This window comes from Dermatophagoides pteronyssinus, unplaced genomic scaffold, assembly GCF_027571235.1.
Source record: "Dermatophagoides pteronyssinus isolate colony J.1.1.1.1 unplaced genomic scaffold, Derpt_VIB-CSIC_2022.12 sq0010, whole genome shotgun sequence".
Classification (NCBI taxonomy): Eukaryota; Metazoa; Arthropoda; class Arachnida; order Sarcoptiformes; family Pyroglyphidae; genus Dermatophagoides; species Dermatophagoides pteronyssinus.
This window is the reverse complement of record NW_027461534.1, coordinates 836,566-855,928: the sequence shown is the minus strand read 5'-3', so window position 1 is coordinate 855,928 and position 19,363 is coordinate 836,566. Positions and strand designations below refer to the sequence as shown.

Genomic DNA, 19,363 nt, shown 5'->3' with positions numbered 1-19,363 from the left:
AACAAAAAAAAATATAATCGATATTTAACAATCGATTGTCCAGAAACGTTATTGTTACAAACTAGATGGTAGCACTTGAAATTTCAAAAAATTTATTCTTTTTTTCGTAAAAATGCAGATTTTTAATTTCCAATTTTATAATCAAGAATTATCATTATTTTAAATAAAAAATAAACTTAAAACGAACGAATGAAAAATTTATGTTAATGGAAAAATTACAAATAATAATAATAATAATAATAATCAAATTCATTAAATCAAATAAATTATTTACAGAAATACAAATTATAAAAAAAAAAGAAAAAAAAATTAACTCGTTCGCTACCAGCGCTTGAGAAACAAATCTTTAACCACAGCCCATTGAATTTTTTATAATAGAACTTTGAATGGCAATGATTTTAAAACCAACGCATATTTGTAAAAATAATTATATAAGAAATTTGAAAAAATCTAATCGATAAATAAATGTAAAATCTTAAACGACGAGTATTTGCATTTATGTAAAAACAAAAACGACGCATTTTTGATCAAATGTGAATACAAAAACCAAGCATATTCGATCTAATGTAAAAACAAAAACGACGCATTTTTGATCAAATGTGAATACAAAAACCAAGCATATTCGATCTAATGTAAAAACAAAAACGACGCATTTTTGATCAAATGTGAATACAAAAACCAAGCATATTCGATCTAATGTAAAAACAAAAACGACGCATTTTTGATCAAATGTGAATACAAAAACCAAGCATATTCGATCTAATGTAAAAACAAAAACGACGCATTTTTGATCAAATGTGAATACAAAAACCAAGCATATTCGATCTAATGTAAAAACAAAAACGACGCAAATTTGATCAAATGTGAATACTAAAACCAAGCATATTTGCTTAAATGTAAATACAAAAACGACGCATATTTGCGTCGTCGGGCTCAAAATAAAGAACTAAAACGACGCACATATGCGTCGCTGGTAGCGAACCTGTTAAAGAATAATAATCAAGTGTTTTGTGATGAAACAAGGGGATTGTGTAGTATAAAAGTGTCAAGTTCCAGTGTTTGCAATTTCAGTTTCTGTTTCACAGGTTTAAAATTGATCAAATTTCAAAATTTGAAAAAAAAACATTACAAATTATGATTTAATCAAACATCATCGTCGTTCATTATCAACATCTTATTTTTTCAGTTTTAAAAATGAATTGTTTAAGGCGAGGAATTAGAGATGCGAAATGATGATGATGATCGTGATGGATGGATGGATGAATCGATCGATTGATCGATCTATGAAGAGATGATTGAATTTGTTCCAAAAAAAAAAATAAATTGAATTTCATTTTTATATGGACCGGATAATTTCTTTTTTTTCATTCCTCTCTTTTTTGTTCGATTTTGTTTGATATCCACCATATATAATACCAATCGAATTTGTTTAACTGAATTAATGATATAATTTAATCAGATGAATGATGTGTCGAGAGTGTGATGGTCGTCGATTTAAAATTCAAGTCATTGATGGCAAACGATTATCTCGAATTTTCGATGATGATGATTTAAAATCAAAGATTCTTTGGTTACAATTTTAAAAAGTTGATTGAGTTGAATTCCATTTGAAAAATATTTTTCCAAATAAAAAAAAATATATTTCTTTGGTTTCAGCTATCAGCACGTTCGTCATCATTGGTTTTTGACTATTTTTGGTTTGAAAAAAATGAAAAAAAATTTCAGTTAAAATTTTAAACGAAAAAAATTCAAATCAATCAATAATCTTTTTCCAACGAAATAAAAGGAAAAAAGGAAAATAGTTGGCCAATTTCCAATGGAAAACCATCCAGATTGAGTGGAAAATTCATTGAAATTTAAGATAATTTTTCTTGTCAACCAACCAAACCAAACAAAAAAAAAGAAAGAAAAACAAACAAATCTAGTGAATGATTTAAAGCTGTTTATATCGGAAAAAAATTGCAGTAAACCATAATTTTTGATCATCATCATCAAGAATAAGCTATGATGATCCAATAAATTATTTTGTATTGCCATGGTGAATGTAAAACAAGAAGAGAATTTGAGAAATCTAAACATTCGAAAATTTAAATAATTTTTTTTTTGGCTACGAACTATGACCGAGATGACATTATTATTATTGGCCCGCGGCCCGACAATAGTCGAAATAGTTTTTTTTTTAATATTCGAAAAGTTAAAATAGAAAGATTGATGTCGAAATCGAATATTGATGCGAAGCCAAAAAAAGCAATTCGATGATAATTCCGACAATAGTTATGGCCATCATCACATCGTTTTTTCAAAGAAAAAAAAACAATTTCCATAGTTTTGTTTATTATGAGAATTTTCCAATCATCAGCAATGATATTGGATGGCCAGATCGACAACAAAACAAAAAAAGAAAAATCCAGAATTTTTGCCTACATCAAAAATAAATGTGGTAAGTAAATTTTGTTCACACACAAAAAAATGATAATCATTTCAAGTTTAACTAATCAATTCTTGTTGTTGTTGTTATTACTTTTCCACTTGTTATCATTACTAGCGAACAAAAAAATGATTTACAGATTTTCGAAATCAAATCAAATCAAAAACAATCGTTTTTTTCCATCCTATAAGTACACTTTTTTTTGTGGGGTAGATTCTAATTCATATATATTATGAATCGTCAACAAAATGACAGAGTACCATAAGTCGGGCTATCAAAGAATTTATTTGATTGGTTGTGTATGTTTTTAGCCACACACTTCAAACAACAAAAATGAAATTATATTAAAACATTCCATTCTAATCAACAACAACAATAAAAACAAAAAAAAATCTACCGATTCATTTTTATTTTATATCATCCAAAAATTTGCTGCCATGTGAATGCAAAAAACAAAAACAAAAACTGCCGACACGTATAACAAATAACCGAAAAAATTATTATTATTATTATTATTATGATGATGATTGAGAAAGAAAACCGACAATGTAATGTGGAACTTGTTTCTATATCTTTATCTTTGGCTCTCGTTCTCCTTGAAGATTACATAATCGATATATTACAAAGCAAACATATATTATATACATTGGCCATCATTTTACAGGTAGCAAACAAGCAATCAAACAAACAAAGCGGCTACCGAATCAAATTCATATATTTATTTATTTGATTTGATAAAATATCAATCCCTTTGCGAGAAAAAAAATGAATCATTGATCCATATATCACTTTTTGTTCTCTACTTTTTGTTCATGATTTTTGTTTGTTTGTTTGGAAAGATTCTCATTCAAAAAAAAAAAAAAAAAATTCAATTGGTTTATTTTTTCGGTAAGTTGGTTTTGATCATTATCATCATCATATGAATATGATGATTATGATCATAGATTCATCGTCGCCAATATGTCTGACATATATCAACACAGAGAGAAATATACCTGAAAACGAAAAAAAAAACAATAATTTTCATTTGTATTTTTTTTTTTATTTATACGAGAGATGTATAAATGTAAATCATGCAATCGATAAACACTGAACCATCATTGCAATCAAGATTTATCATATAAACATCATCATAAACAACAACAACAACAACAACAAACATCGTTTTTTTTCGCTTCTTTCGACTTTATTTCAAGAAATTCTTTTCTACTATCCAAATTGTGCCGAATATATAAATTTGGTGCAATTTTTTTTTCATTTAATTTCTTCTTTTTTTCGTTGTTTTCGTTTGTTTGTTACGTAACAAACATTAATCAATGATCACACACACACACACACACACAACAAGCATGTTGTAAAGAATTTATTTTTGGTTTTGTTGCTATATGTTTTTATGACCATCAACAAAATCAAAGAAAAACATCCAACAACAACAAACCCAAATCAATAGTTGTTTTATTCCAAAAAAAAAAAAAAAATCATTGTTAATGAAATGAAATGAAAAAAAAACTTTTCAACAACAACGAAAAAAAGTGTGCAAAACACACAGTGTAAAAGAGAATGATAAATTATTATTATTATTCAGAATATGTGATGTTTTTTCCCCAAATTTATTTTTTTTAGTTTCCAAGTGGGTTGTTACACTTCGTTTTCAATCGATGATCATGATCAATGATGAAACTTTTTCTTCTTTTTTTTTTTGGTTCTGGCAAAAAAAAAGCCGCCGAATCAATGAAATTTGATTTATGTTTTTCACATTTCTCTCTATCTCTCTCTTGTTATCAATATTGTCTATCTTACAAATCATCACCAAAAGTTATTGAATATTGGTACATCACAAAAAAAAGTGTGAAAAAGACATTGACATTGATTCGAATTCTGTAAGATTTTTTCTCCAGAAAAAATAACCTCAAAAATCAAATTATTAAGTTTTGGATTGGAAATATTTTCCTCTACATAATGTCAAGAATAATACAATGATTGACCAGTTTGGATGAGAATTCAATTTTCTTGATCGGCAAAAATATAAAGTCATCAACAACAACAACAAAAAAACGTTATCAACAAGACGTTACGAATGATTGAATATCAGGTATGATGATGAAGCCAAATTTGGCAAAATTCGTCAATATTTTGGGTTATTTGAAAAGCAGCAAATGACAGATCAAAGAAACCAAGGAGAACCAAAAAAAAAGAAAAAAGACCACACTGATTGAGATTTAATCAATCAATCAATCGATCAATTTTTTTTGGTCATTGATTCAAACCACCACTCCCAATACGTTAGAATTGGATGATAATTTTCTTTCCATCGATAACAAGTCAGAAGAGAAAAAAAAATTGAGAAATTTTTTTCTTCCACTCTATCTATGTATGTTCACATTGTAATTAAGTTGTCTTCGCTTTGAAACATAACAACAACAACAACAACAATCATATCAATCAGGAAAAAAAAATAATAAGGGCCAAAGGTAAACGGAACCTTGTTTGGAAAAATCTCAAATTTTAAAATGATGAGAAAATTTTCTGGATCTAATAATTTTCAAACAGAAAAAAAAGAAAGAATTCCGTCTTGTTAGCGAAAATTTTCAAACAAATAAACAAACAAACAAGATAGACAATTTTCTTTCAACCAAAAAAAAACTATTATCAAGGTGATGTTGGTTGATAATGATGATGATCATCGAATCATTTGGTAAGAGCAAAAAAACATGACAATAGTTTGATAATGTTATTTTCTTTTTCTCTTCTCTTGATTAATCAGCCAAGTCGGCAAAATTCAGTAAGTTTGATAATTTGAGAAATAATATGTAATTGTTGGTTGGTTGGTTTGGTTTATTGTTCACATTGAATTTACCGACTTTGATCTTTGATTTTCATTCATTTGTTGTTGTTGTTGTTGTTGTCAGATGTGAGGTTCCAGATATAATCATTATCATCACATTAATTTTGATCATTCTTGTCATCATAGTTCATGATGATTAGAATGAAATAGAATTTCTGAAACATTGAATGAATGAATTTTTTTTTCGCTTGATTTTTAATGATAATTGGCCACCTACCATCAATTTATCACCTTGTAATTATCCAACAACAAGAATGGAAAAACCGATTGAAACGAACCGAAATCAATATTTTTCTCTCTGTTTCAACAAGATTGAATTTCATCAATGTTTCAATGGAAAAAATGATTCAAAATTTCAACAACAACAACAACCGAAGCACTAATTTTTCACCACCACTAATCATCGTTACCGATTTTTTTTCATAAAGAAGAAAAAAAAACTTATTCGGTGGTCTTTTTGAACGAATCTGAAACACGCACATGATTTGCGTTTTCTTCAAATAAAAAAAAAACCTAGAAACAACGAAACAAAACTCTGGCTGATTAAAACCAAAAAAAAATTCAATTTTATGAAATTTTAAACATTTTTTTTGGCAAATAAAATTTATGGACATTGAAAGTTTATGGAAGTAAAAAAAACAGAAACAAAAAAAAACTAGAAAACACCGAAACCGAAAACAAAAAACAGAGAAAATTAAAATCAAAATCAAAACCTCGACCAACCAACCACCAAAAAAAAAGTAACAATCAAAACATCATCATCAAGAATGTAGACGACGATAAATTATATTGTCGTCATCATCATCATTGGGTTTGATCATAATATTTGTTGTTGTTGGTGGGCCAACCAAAACCAAATCAAATCAAACCAAAACAAAAAAAAAAACAAAACAAAATAGCCATCATATACGAAGGATTTCATAACTAAGACCGCCAAAGTTGTTTTGGTTTTTTTTTCTCGGTTATAATTATAATTATTGCTATAACTATACAAAACAAAAAATGATGGCTAAAAATTATTCACAATGTCGGTAAATGTGATTTTATTTTTTTGGTTTGGTTTGGTTTTTATTTTCCGAATGAATCTCACGAAATGGCCACAAAAAAAGAAAGAAAGAAAACACTTACCGAATAGGAATGTGCCGGTTGACGTACAACAACTACAGGATCATAATCGACCAATGTTTTTACCGCTAAACATACACAAAAAAATGAACAAAATTTTTATTAATTGAAACAATTTGAATTGAATTAAGTTAGTTATCATTTATTATGGTCAATACTCACGATATTTTTGTAAATCTTTATATTCACAACGATGACCTTTATAACCATCGGCGCATCTATTTTGTTTGTTTGTTTGGTTTTTGTGAAAATTGAAAAATTCAAAGATTAATTTTCAATTTAAATATTGAAATATATATTTTCTATACTGATACTTACTCACAAACATATTCACCAAGATGTTTATATAATGAACAAGTACCACCATTCAAACAGAATGATGCAATTGGACATGGTTGTGGAATTTCGGAATATATATTTTGATTACCAATACCATCATTATTATTATTATTATTATTCATTTGTTGTTGATGATTATAATTGAAAATATCATCACCATTATCATTATTATCAGTTATTTGATGAATATTATAATGATTTGTTCCAATAATCACATTATTTCGGGTATTATCATTATCGATTTTTGTTTTTCTTACACCGGAATATGATGATGATGATGTGGATGATGTGAATGATGTGGATGATGATGGATTACGATGATGTTTACCTAATAATGTTTTCCTATGTTTTAAATGATTTATTGGCCATTGTACATTAACATGGAATCGTTTAACGGATGGTTCTTTTGATACAACATTCATTGCACGACATTCATATGTACCATGATCACGTCGTACTGATGCACGTATAATTGTTAATTGTGATATTCGTCTAAAAATTTTCAAATGGAAATTTAATGAAAAAAAAGTTTAATAAATTTTTTGCTCAATTTTTGCAAATCAGGAAAGATAAAAAAAATTCCTGAAAATTTTGTCTAGTCTAGGCATTTTTATGATTTTTTTCGTTGTTGATGTTTTCATCATCATTCTTCTTAAATTCATTGACATTCGAAATTGCCTCATCATAATGATGAAAATAATAATAATTCAATGAAGAAAGAAAAAAGAAATACATCACTTTTGTTGAAAATGTCATTGAAAACGAAACAACAACAAAAGATTAATGTCTGAATATTTATTTTGTTCGTTTGTCGTTTGATTCAAAAAAAATTATCCACCAAAGAAACATTATCCGACCATTATCCTTTCGTTTTTTTTGCCTCCGAACAAGAAAAACTTTCCACCGAATAACATTCAACTATAATACGTCATCATCATCATCATCAAATTTTTTCTTTGATGAAAAAATTAGTCAAACAAAAAAAAAGTCTTAAAAACCGATAAAACATTCGCTTCTATTCAACAGTTTATCATTGAATTTACTGTTTGTTTTCCATTCAATTCCTCTATTTCTCCTTAAAAACATTTGTATGGAATGAAAATAAACAAACAGAATAACATCGGGAATATATACTAACTAAAATTGTTATTAGAAAGAATTGAATTTTCATATATAATTTGATCGAGAATCCGTCAAACAGGGTATTTTGTAAATGTAAAAATAAAAATAAAAATAAAAATAAAATGATCATAATGTTTCTATGATGATATTATTCAATCTTCTTTTTTCAGTATTTTTCCATGTATATCGTTTTGATAGAATTTCTAAAAATGGAACAAACATTCATTCACCCACTCACACACACACACACACTGAGTAAGTATTGAAAAAAGAATATCGTTGACACTTATATACATTGATGATGATGATGATGAAATTGTCTATGTTGTTAATGTTAGGTAATTTACATGAATGTTATAAAATTTTTTATTTCGGTTGTCTGCTGTTACACTGTCATTATTCATTCAGCCAATATGTCTGATGTGTTTTTATTTTTCTTGTACAGAAACAAAAAGAAAGAATATTCTTCAATTCAAGAATGATGATGATGATAATATTGAGATATTCAATAACATTTTTTTTTTTTTTTTTGATGGCGATGAACTGTAAAATTATTATTGTTTTAATTGCAATGTTTAAGTAAAATTTACAGCAGCAAAAAACATTTTAAATAACATTATTTAATGATAATAAAATACTAACCTTCGTGTATTGATTTTCACACGTCTTCGTGTACGTAAACGTCTTCCATTACGATACCATTCGATCCATGGAATTGGATTACCATCAACACGACATGATAATGTTATATTTTGTTTTGAAATTATATCCAAACGTTCCCTGCTGCTATGTATTATACGTGCTGGTTTAGCTGGATATAATAATAATTAAGAAAAAACAAAACAAAAATCGATTAGCAATAGACACAAATATAATGTGTGGTGTGTAATAATTGAAACAAAAAAAAACTAACAAAGATAATAACCAAATGATTGTGTAATCATAATTTTTGTTTTCAACAAAACAAAAATAAACGTCTTAAATAGATAATCAATCAATCAATCAATCAATCGAATGATAATGTTGAGCGGCATATATCAAACACACACAATTTCAAAAAAGAAAAACTGAAGAAAATCCTTTTTTGGACATAAAACACAGAAGCAAAATTCAATTCATTATGATGATAATATTTGGATCTATGACTTTTGTTGAAAAGAAAATGTTTTTTGTTTTGTTTTTTTTACCTGTGGTGGGCAAGAAAGTTTTGTTTGTATCTACGAATTTGTCATTGATCATTTAACCATTTAGATATGTGTGTGGTAGATTTTGAATCCGATTTGATTCGGGTTTTAGTTTTTTTTTGTTGTTGTTGTTATTGTTACTGGCCCAAAAAAAAAAAGAAAAGAAATGGCTACCTGATTTTTATTCAACATTGGATAATGATGATGATGATGGTAAAATAGACTGATTGTCTAAATGAATTATGGTTTCATTTGTTCCCCCCCCCCAAAGAAATGATCAATGAAAAAATTCTTGCTTAATCGTCGATTGAGATAAAAAATTTGAATGAAGAAAATTTTTTTTCTTGAAATTGAAAGGGTTTTTTTTTGGTTCGGGATTTTTTTCTTTTTTGTCGATGGTACTTGTTTGATCCAGGAGAGAGAAATGTGAAAATAAAATATTCAAACTTTTTCACTTGCGCTCCTGCTGTGTGTGTGTATATATACTCCTATTTCATTTACTCTTTGTTCATTTGCAAAGAAAAAAATATTGGCGAATCAAGCAATCGATTGATGGCCAACCAGAACAAATATTGTATAAGGTTTCGGGAACACCGAGATAGAGAGAGCAAAATGAAAAAAATATTTTTCCCTTTTTGTCCAGCAAAATGAAAAAGAAATTCATTGAGTTCATTCTTTAATTCACCACTCCTACACCTTTGAAGTTTATCTTCTCAATTTTCAACTATTTTTATATCCAATAATATCGAATATTAGCAAATAAATAAAAAAACCAAAAAAGTAAGGAAAAAGAAGAAGAAGAAGAAAAAAAGCCGCCAAACATAATAATGAATCAGTGTCAAAAATGAAAAAGTTTCTTTTCCCATTTTGGTTAAGTGTTTATATAAAGAATGAATTCAGAAAGAGAAAGAAAAAAAAATTACGAATAAGCTTCCTATAGTCGCATTCAGTATTGAATAATTTTTGTTGTGAAAAAAAATATGACTTCTTCGTTGTCGTTGTCGTTGTCGACGTCGTCGTCGTCATTGTCGGTGTGAATGAATAAATATTCTTCATCCATTCATTTGTCAAAGTGAATTTTTTTTTTAAATTGTCAAATTGAGAAAAAGTCCCCCTGAAGAAACGAAGAAATTTTTTTTTTTTTTTTTGGTTAAAGACTTCAATGAATTTATAATAATAATAATAATCAATTTGGATGGTCAATTCCAAATAATAATAATAATAATGATAAAAGCAATAACAAAGATTTTCCTTTTTTTTGCACAAAATGACAAATGAATTTGGGAAAAAAAAGAAGGTAGAAATTTGTCGCCAATATAGTGAAAAGAAAACCAATTTTTCGGTTGATATTTTTGTTCATTCATTCGTCGTTCGTCGCCCCATTTATACAGATTTTTTTTTCGTCATTGAAGAATGGGAAAGAAAAAAATATTTTCATCGAATTCAGTGTAACCAACAACAGTTATTTTGCCGCCCACACATTAAGAAATGATAAACAACAACAACAACAATGAAGAAAAAGAAAATATTATTGAAGACAGCCACACACAATTTATTTAGTCAACTTAATAATTTCAAAAATTGCATGGTTTCAGGAAAAAAGGATTGAAAATTTTTATTATTATTGTTGTTTGACAGTGATTTGGTCAATTTTATCGACTGAAAAGTGAAAGAGATCAAGAAAGGGTTAATGAAAAAGTGAAATGACTCAATTGTGATCTGTAAATTATTTGTCATTCATGATTCTTTTTTCCTATTCATTCTGCACAGGGAAACATCATAATGTCAAATTGATGCAAAATTCTTTTTTGTTTTGTTATGGATTTCCATTGAATGATATGATTTATAAATCAAATTAAATGAATAAAATGTCAACCATATTCTCTATCAAGGTTGTCGGATGTTGCCGGTTGTTTGTTGTTTGTTGTTGTTGTTGTCAAATCATCAAATTATTATTCTGTCTCGACATCTCGGTAAAAATAAAATTCAAGCGAAAAAACAAAACAAAAAATTCATTCATTCATTTAATGTAAATCAACAACGTAAAGAAGATTGAGTGAGACAGAGAGAGAAAAAATTGTCAAATTTGGCAAAACAAAAAGAAAAAGCAAAAGAAAAACGGATTGCCTGATTTCGAAGAAATATGACAACCGGCGGAAATGTTTTTTTTTGTTTTTGCATTTACAAAAAAAAACAAATTCTGATGATGATGATAAAATACCATCATTATTTTTGTTTAATGATAATGATGATGTTGTCGCGACAAAGATAAGATTAAAAAATTCATTCAACTAAAACGAACAAAGAAACTAGGTATGTTTGAATGAAAAAAAAGAATCGGTTCAGCAAACACAAAAACGCCTACATTAAAGAATTTATAAAAAAAAATTCTGTTTTTTCATTCATTCACAGAATATATTGACTAAATAATGATTCATACATTGAAAGTAAATGGTTTTTTCCTTATTAATAGAATGAAAGTAATTTTTTCCCAGATTTAAAAAATTACATTGATCGTGATCATTCAATTATAATATAATGATGTGATGAAAAGCTAAAAAAAGGTACAACCTTTGTTGGCAATTTGTTTCAAAAGAAGAAAAAAATCTACTGAAAATGATTGAAAGAAACACGAATTCATCATCAATGATTATCATCATCATCGAAAACAACTTGAAATTTTTTTCGTTTTGTTTTTCCTCTAAAAATTCTGTCAATTCAAGTCAATCATCATCAACGAAATCAACGAAAGAAAAACAAAAATTCATTTCAAAACCAAAACAAAAGTAACAAATCAAACAACAACAACAATTATTTGTTAATCGAAAACTAAACAAAAATCATTTTCAAAAAAACTGAACATATCCGGCTTCTGTGTGGCCACACAATGGAATACAGACAAAAAAAAAGAAAACAAAATTATGTTCAACACACAATTGAATCATTATTCAGTTTGCTGTTGTTGTTTATTTGTTTCATTTTCCATTTGAACAAAAAAACTAAACTAAACACACAAGTAGTAACCAAAAATTATAACAATAGTACAACCTTGCAAATCAAAACAAAAATCCCGGTAAATATTTTGAATTATAATGTTTTTTTTTACTGTACAACTACTACATCATCATTCGAACATCATCGAACAGTGGTAAAGAACAAAACAAAACAAAAAATTAAAAAAAAAAAAAATCAGAATCTCACCCCCGCTTAGGACAAAAGGTGAAAGGTCAACTTTTTTTTTGACTAAATTCTCATAGGTTAGATATTTAAATTTCTCTTTCTCTCTCTCTCTCTTTTGATATTCTCAGACCATCATCACCATCATCATCATTCAATAAACACAGCCCACACACAAACACCAAAAGTCAATGAAATGATGATCATAATCATAATCATCATCATAGCAACTATGCTAAATGGATGGATGGATCAAAAGTAATTTACAAATTATTTAGTTTTTTTGTTTTGTTTTTTATTACTGATTTCAGATGTCAAATTGTTACATTTTACATATTGTACTTATCGATTCAATCTATTGATCGACCGATCGATCGATCGATCGATGATCATCATCTGTTTTAAATGGATTTTTTTTTTGTTGTTTCGAAAAATTTCTCCCTCTCACTCTCTCTTTAAAAAATAAACATTTGAAACCTATCGAGAGACAAGTGGTCCATTAATCAATAATCAACAACTACAAAGTCAAAATCATCATCATATAGATCAACAAAACAAAAAAAGAAAATTGAATACCTTGTGAACAGAGAGAAAAAGCTGAAATGAAATAAAATAAAAACAATAAAGAATTCCAACAACAACAACAACAACAAAGGTCAACAACTGTACATACAAACAACAAATACAAGTGGTGATCATTTTTGTTTCAAAAAATAGTGTTATTATTATTATTATTATTATTTCAATCAATCAATCAATGCCGGATCGATCATCGATCGATCGATTGATCGAAAATAAACAATATCAGCACGATAACAAATTCAAATAGGAAAAAAGTATAGGGGAAAAATCGCAGATCGATCCAAATAAAAAATTGATACAAATCAGCAGTGATAATGATTATGATGATGATGATGATACGAGAAAAAAGAATCCATCATTAACATCATCAAATTTGATTGACTGAATCAACAATGAATTTAGAATCAAGGAATTTTTCTTGTATTTGTCAATCAAATGAAATTCTTCACTTTCGCAAACATCATCTACCCACATTGGATTTGGAGAAAAACAAAATACGTTTAAAGTGAGAGAAGAAGAGAAAAAGATTGATTGATCAAATCAAATCAAGATATAAATATTTTGAAATTTTTCTGAAAAAAAAATATTGAAAAAGAAAAACCGAAAATTAAATTTGTTTTTTTTTACTACGATATGATGATATATCTGGGCAAATTAAAAACAAAAACAAAAACAAAACAAAAATTGTAGCAAAACAGACCGACCGATCGACATCTTGACAAGTTAGTTATAAATATCAGAAAAAAATGACCAAGGAGAAAAAAATAGACATTATAAAAAAGATTTAAAGAAAAAAGACCGCAACGAACGAATGAACGAAATCTATTCTAAACCCAGATATGATGATGGTGGTGGTGGTGGTGGCTTTTTATTATTATTCAAAATGATCAAAAGGAATCCAGGAACTAAATTTAAAACCAGCAAAAAGAAGAAGAAGAAGAATATTTTTCTTTTCTTTCCAAATAGGCCAATATTATAGGCCAGAAAAAAAATAGATAAAGAGACTATGTGATGTTGTTTGACGACAATAGACAAATTAGACAAATTTTTTTTTCCTTTTCATTTGAAGAGAGATTGAAACATATTGAACATTCAAGCAAGAGAGAAAAAAAACTAAGGTGTGTTCCATTCACACACACAGGTAAACATTGTCGTTATTTTTTCTTTTTTGATTTTTCATTTTAAATATAAAAATCAAATTTTTTCGCTTTATTTCTAAGGGTTTTTTTTCATTCATTTATTCAATTGCAATTGATGAGTGTCCGGGGCAATTGTAAGATTTTTGCTGTTTTTATTCGGTTAAATTCAATTGCAAAATTGATCAAATGTTTATCATCAATAAACATCATCATCATCATTTTTTATTTAGTTTGAATTGAAATTTTGAAAATTCTTGACAAGAAGAATTTACAGAAAATTCAACAATTCTGTGATTAACAAAATATCAAGGATTTTCAACAAAATCAAATCAATTGATCCAAATATGTGAACATTCTTAATTCAAGAATCAATGAATCAATGATCAAAACAAAGCAAAAAAATCTACCCATAACGATCATCGATGAGAATGATGATGATGATGATGATGGCTATTGTAACAATCATCATCATCATCATCATTCTTTATGCCAAAGGTCAAGTCCTGGAGTTCTTCTTGGTTGTTACATTTTTTTGTTTGCGGCACATGTTTGTGTATGTGTGTGGGAGAGAGAGATAGAGAAAAAAAAATATAGAAATAGAGAATATAACTATTATGAATGGTGAGAATCGATTTTTATTTTTGTTTGAAGGGCTAGGCCTTGTCTCTTGTCTATCTATAAAGTAGAATGAATAGTTTTATGGCTACTGATGATGATGATGAAAGAACTAGGATAACAATAATAATAATAACAAATGAACGAAACAAACAAAAAAAAATCCGATCCGGGAATCTGACATTCTTTTCGATATAATCGATTTTTTTTCATTTGTTTTTCTGTTGTTCTGAAGTTGTTTTGAATATAATTGTTTTGTCTATTTTGTTTAAAAAAAAAATGTTAATTATAATCAAGCCGGATTTTCTCATCCACAAACATACACAAATATTTTGATCTAAACAATCAATATTAAATTGATATTTAGCTACCAAAAAACAAAACAAAAATTTACTTAATAATTTTATAATTATTGTCAGAGAATTTACAAGAAATAAAAAAACTAATAGAAAATTTTACTTACCACAATCACGGCAAAGAATTTTTCTTACTAAACGACTAGTATTACGACTAAGTGTTTCTGGTATTGTATATGTTATCATTGATATTAATTGATGACCAATAATACGATGATGATTATTGTCATTGGTTATCAATCGATTATTAAATTGTTTATGAAGATCATTATTAGATAATGATGATGATGATGAAATTGGTGGTAACATAAATCCACGTGTTGATAATATTTGTTGTTGTGCAAATAAAATATAACGTGTTTTTGTTCGTAATTTTTCCCATATTTGTGGCATATAAATAGCACAGAATGGTGTTTCCATACTTTCATTTTGATTTCTAACAAAATAAAGTTTTATTTGTGTTTCATAATTTGGATTCGGTATTAATATAGATAAATCTTCATTTGTATTTGGATAATTATTTATTGTTGATATTTTTGACATATCTGGTTTGATTAATTTAAGTAATCTAAATGTTGCACCAATACGACCACCATAATCTTCAGCTAATGAGATCAATTCACCATAAAATACTATTGGTGATAATAATGCTTTACCGGCAACATCTAATTGCTGTGACCATTGTTCCGGTGGTCCATCCGGACATTGTTGTTGTTGTTGTAATTGTTGTTGTTGTAATCGTTGATGTTGTAATTGAAGTTGTTGATGTTTTTGTTGTTGTTGTTGTTGCTGATAATGTTGACGATAATAACTATTTTTAAATACCGACGATGATGATGATTGTAATGATGATGATGATGATGATGGTGATAATCCTAGATTATACAGCAATGGTGGTTGATGAGATCGTTTTCGTATCCAATCGGATGAAATTCCTATTGCTTGAGAACGTTGTTGTTGTTGTTGTTGTTGTTGCTGTGTTTGTTGAATTGCGGAATGCCATTCATTATTATTATTATTATGTTGTTGTTGTTGTTGTTGTTTTGGTTTAATATGATTCATCCTTTGATTATTATTATAATGATATGTAGTTGGTATTGATGATTTTGTTGTCGATGTTGTTGTCATCAATGTCATGGTCGTTGACGTTTCCGGTCTTATTATTTGTGATGGATTTTGTTGTTGTTGTTGTTGTTGAAGATTAAGATAATGTGGATGATGTTGATGATGATGACGATGAAGATTATGATTCATTATCATCATCATTGTCGATGATGATCGTTTTGTTAATCTTTTATTATTATTATTATTTTGTGGAAATGATATCCTATTCACAGTTAATGTTTTATTTGTTGAAATAGATTCAACATTTTTAATACCTGTTGTTGATTGTTCATTTTTGTTATTGATAATTGATGATTTATAATTAAATTCATTATTATAAATAAGATTTTTTTGGCTTTCATTATCGGCCAATGATAATTTTATATTATTTACAATGGTCATTATTATTATTGTCATAATTATGAATCGTGTGAAAAATGATTGCGTTTGTTGTTGTTGTTGATGATGATAATTTGATGATAACGGTGATGATGGTAATGATGGCCGATGATGATTATCGTTTTGTTGCCGTTGATTTATGAATGATATAATATTCAATAATAAACGATAAAAAATATTCGTTAAATGAAAGAAAAACTTCATTTTGTTGCCGGTATTTTTGTTCTAATTATCATCGATAATTTTGTTAAGTTTTTTATTGATAAATAATTAAATTTTTCAATCAAAATTAGTTTGATCGATGGAATAATATGATGAAAAAAATGATGATAAAGATGATGACGGTGATGATAATGATGATGATTGACCATTTGTTTACATGGAAATTGATCGGAAAATTTATTGAAAAATGTCAACAACATGATTTTTTTATTCAATTAACCAATATCTGTTGATATGATTTGAGAATTTCATTTGTTGTTGGTTTCACCTAGATTTTGTTGAGAAAACAAAAAACTTTTCACAAAATCACAAATTTCAATTTGTTTCAACACCGAAACAAACAAACAAACGAAAAAACACTAGTAGCATCGAGTTTTTCTTTTTATTTTCATCAAATCACATTAAATATTACCACCATACAGACATGATTTACATGATTATCATTGAAAGATTGATGATTATATCTTATTTATTTATTTAGATTTTAATAATTTTAATCAGCAAATTGTACAATTTTTTTTCACTTTATCATTTCTCGATTACAATCAGTTACAAATTGAAAACACAAATTGATTATATTTGTTAATGATGATGATAATGATGATGATATGTATTTAATTGCAATATAATTTAACATGTTTTCTCTTTGATTAAAATCAAGTGTTGATTTTTTTTCAAAAATAAAATATTTTTCTCCAACAAAAAAAATAAAATAAAATAATCTAATTACACCTGTGTGATAATGATGATAAGTGGTATTGGTGGTAAACCGGTGCCGGTGTTTTTTTTGTACAATAAAAATTAAAATTCAGTGTTCTTGTTACACTGATCAACATCGACAAACTAAAATCGGTCGAATGACTATTTTAGTCTTCATATATTCGGTAGTTTTCGATGTCTGTCTTCACTCTCTATATGTGTGTGATTTTTATCCATAGAGTTCTTTCTTTTACATACACACACACATATTGCATACAATATCATCAACATCGAAGAACAGAAGACATTTTTACCACCAATTCTATTATCATAATCATCATCATCATCATACAAGATATAGACACTCGCACATATACACCAACACACGACAGACGATAATATCAACAAGCAAGTAAAACTTTTTTACAGAAAACAAAAATACTTTACAGTAAAACGCTGTCTATCTATAGATATTATTTTCATTTTGATCCAATGTTGTTATCAGAAACGATATGATTTTGTAACCAAAAAAAAAAAAAAAAAAAGAATTTGTAATTTGTAATTACCGACTGTTTGGATCATCATTATCAATGGAGAAAAAAGATTTTTTTTCAAATTTTACTGCTTGGCAAATGGAACAAACAATCATATATTGATGTGGAGAGTTTACACACCAGATCATCCAAAGATAATAATAACCAGAAAAAAATATATAACACCAGATCATCAGATTCATATGGTTATTTTGATTTTTTTTAGTTGTTGTCTGGTATTATTATTATGTAAATTGATGTGATGTTAGTATGTCGTCGTCGTCATCAGCATTTGTGCTTCAATCAATTGTCGACAATTTGGCATAATATGGTAACTTGTTGGTTGCCTGGGATAACCATTATATGATGCTTGTTGTTGTTGACGTCGTTGTTTTTTTTAAATAAAAAAAAATATTTATTAGAAATAATAAGTTTAAAATATTGAAAATTTGGGAGTCTGGCGTTGGATTAAGAATCGTTTTTCATCTTTTTATGAAAATGTTAAAATTTTAAAATGTAAACGTAGACCGGAATCACTATATTCTCCTATATTCCGATTTATTAGTCGAGTTTTGTTTGAAAACAAAAAACAATTAAAGGGTTATTTTCTGATTTAATTATTTCATTCTTAATGACGAAGAAAATTAAGGGTAATTCCATTCATATTGTCTTTTTGGTTCGATGCTCAAACTTTATTATCATCATCATCATAATGATGAATTGAATTGAATTGACAACAATCAAGTTTAAAAGGAAAAAAAATTGGATCATTATGAAATATATGATGGCTAAATGATGAGTATCATCATCATCATCATTCGACCATAGATAAAGGCTATTAGTTTTAATTAGATCAAATTAATTTAATTAAATTTTTGTTTTTTTTTAAATTCAAAAATTTTTGTTTTTGATTCTGTTGTTTGATTTTATTGTTGTTGTTGTTGTTGAATGAATTTCTTGAATGCAACAAAACCGGAATCAACTAGAATTTTGTCAATGAGACAGAAACAAAAAAAAAATTATGAAAAAAAAAGACCACCTTGGAATGATTTAAAAATAGTGTGTGGCTATATGTGTTGTTTTAAATACCCTCAATGTTAATTTGTATTATGTGTTCATAATGCTTGTTATTCTTCCAAACAAACAAATTAAGATCATTTTGAAACTAAATGATGTTTGTTTGTTTTTTATAATGATGATTATATGTTCATGGCCAATGATAATGGCCATTATGTTTTGTTGTTTTTGTTTTTGTTGTAAATTTTATTATTCTTTTGTTTTTGTTGTTTTTTATGAACGAAAAAAAAAGAGTTCCAAACAAAACAAAACAAAACAAAAAAACGATGACGATTAAAACTTGAATGAAATTTAAACGAGAAATTTTCCATAATATCCTCGGAATTGATTCTCATTTTGAATTATATATTTTTTGATATACACCAGCATTTAAAATTCTAGATCACGTTCGTTCACATTATTTTTTTCCCATTTCAT

The 19,363-nt window shown here is 27.3% G+C and overlaps 1 protein-coding gene across 1 annotated transcript; it reads right to left on the bottom strand.

Moving 5' to 3' along the window:
• Positions 1-184: 184 nt before the first annotated feature.
• Positions 185-17,573, bottom strand: LOC113794337 (uncharacterized). The gene is made up of 6 exons (XM_027344452.2): positions 15,020-17,573; positions 8,502-8,670; positions 6,717-7,229; positions 6,561-6,616; positions 6,402-6,466; positions 185-1,688 (listed from the first exon to the last, which is right to left on the bottom strand). The coding sequence occupies exons 1-6, from the start codon at positions 16,617-16,619 to the stop codon at positions 1,653-1,655; spliced, it is 2,439 nt and encodes an 812-aa protein (XP_027200253.2). The 5' UTR covers positions 16,620-17,573; the 3' UTR covers positions 185-1,652.
• Positions 17,574-19,363: the final 1,790 nt, after the last annotated feature.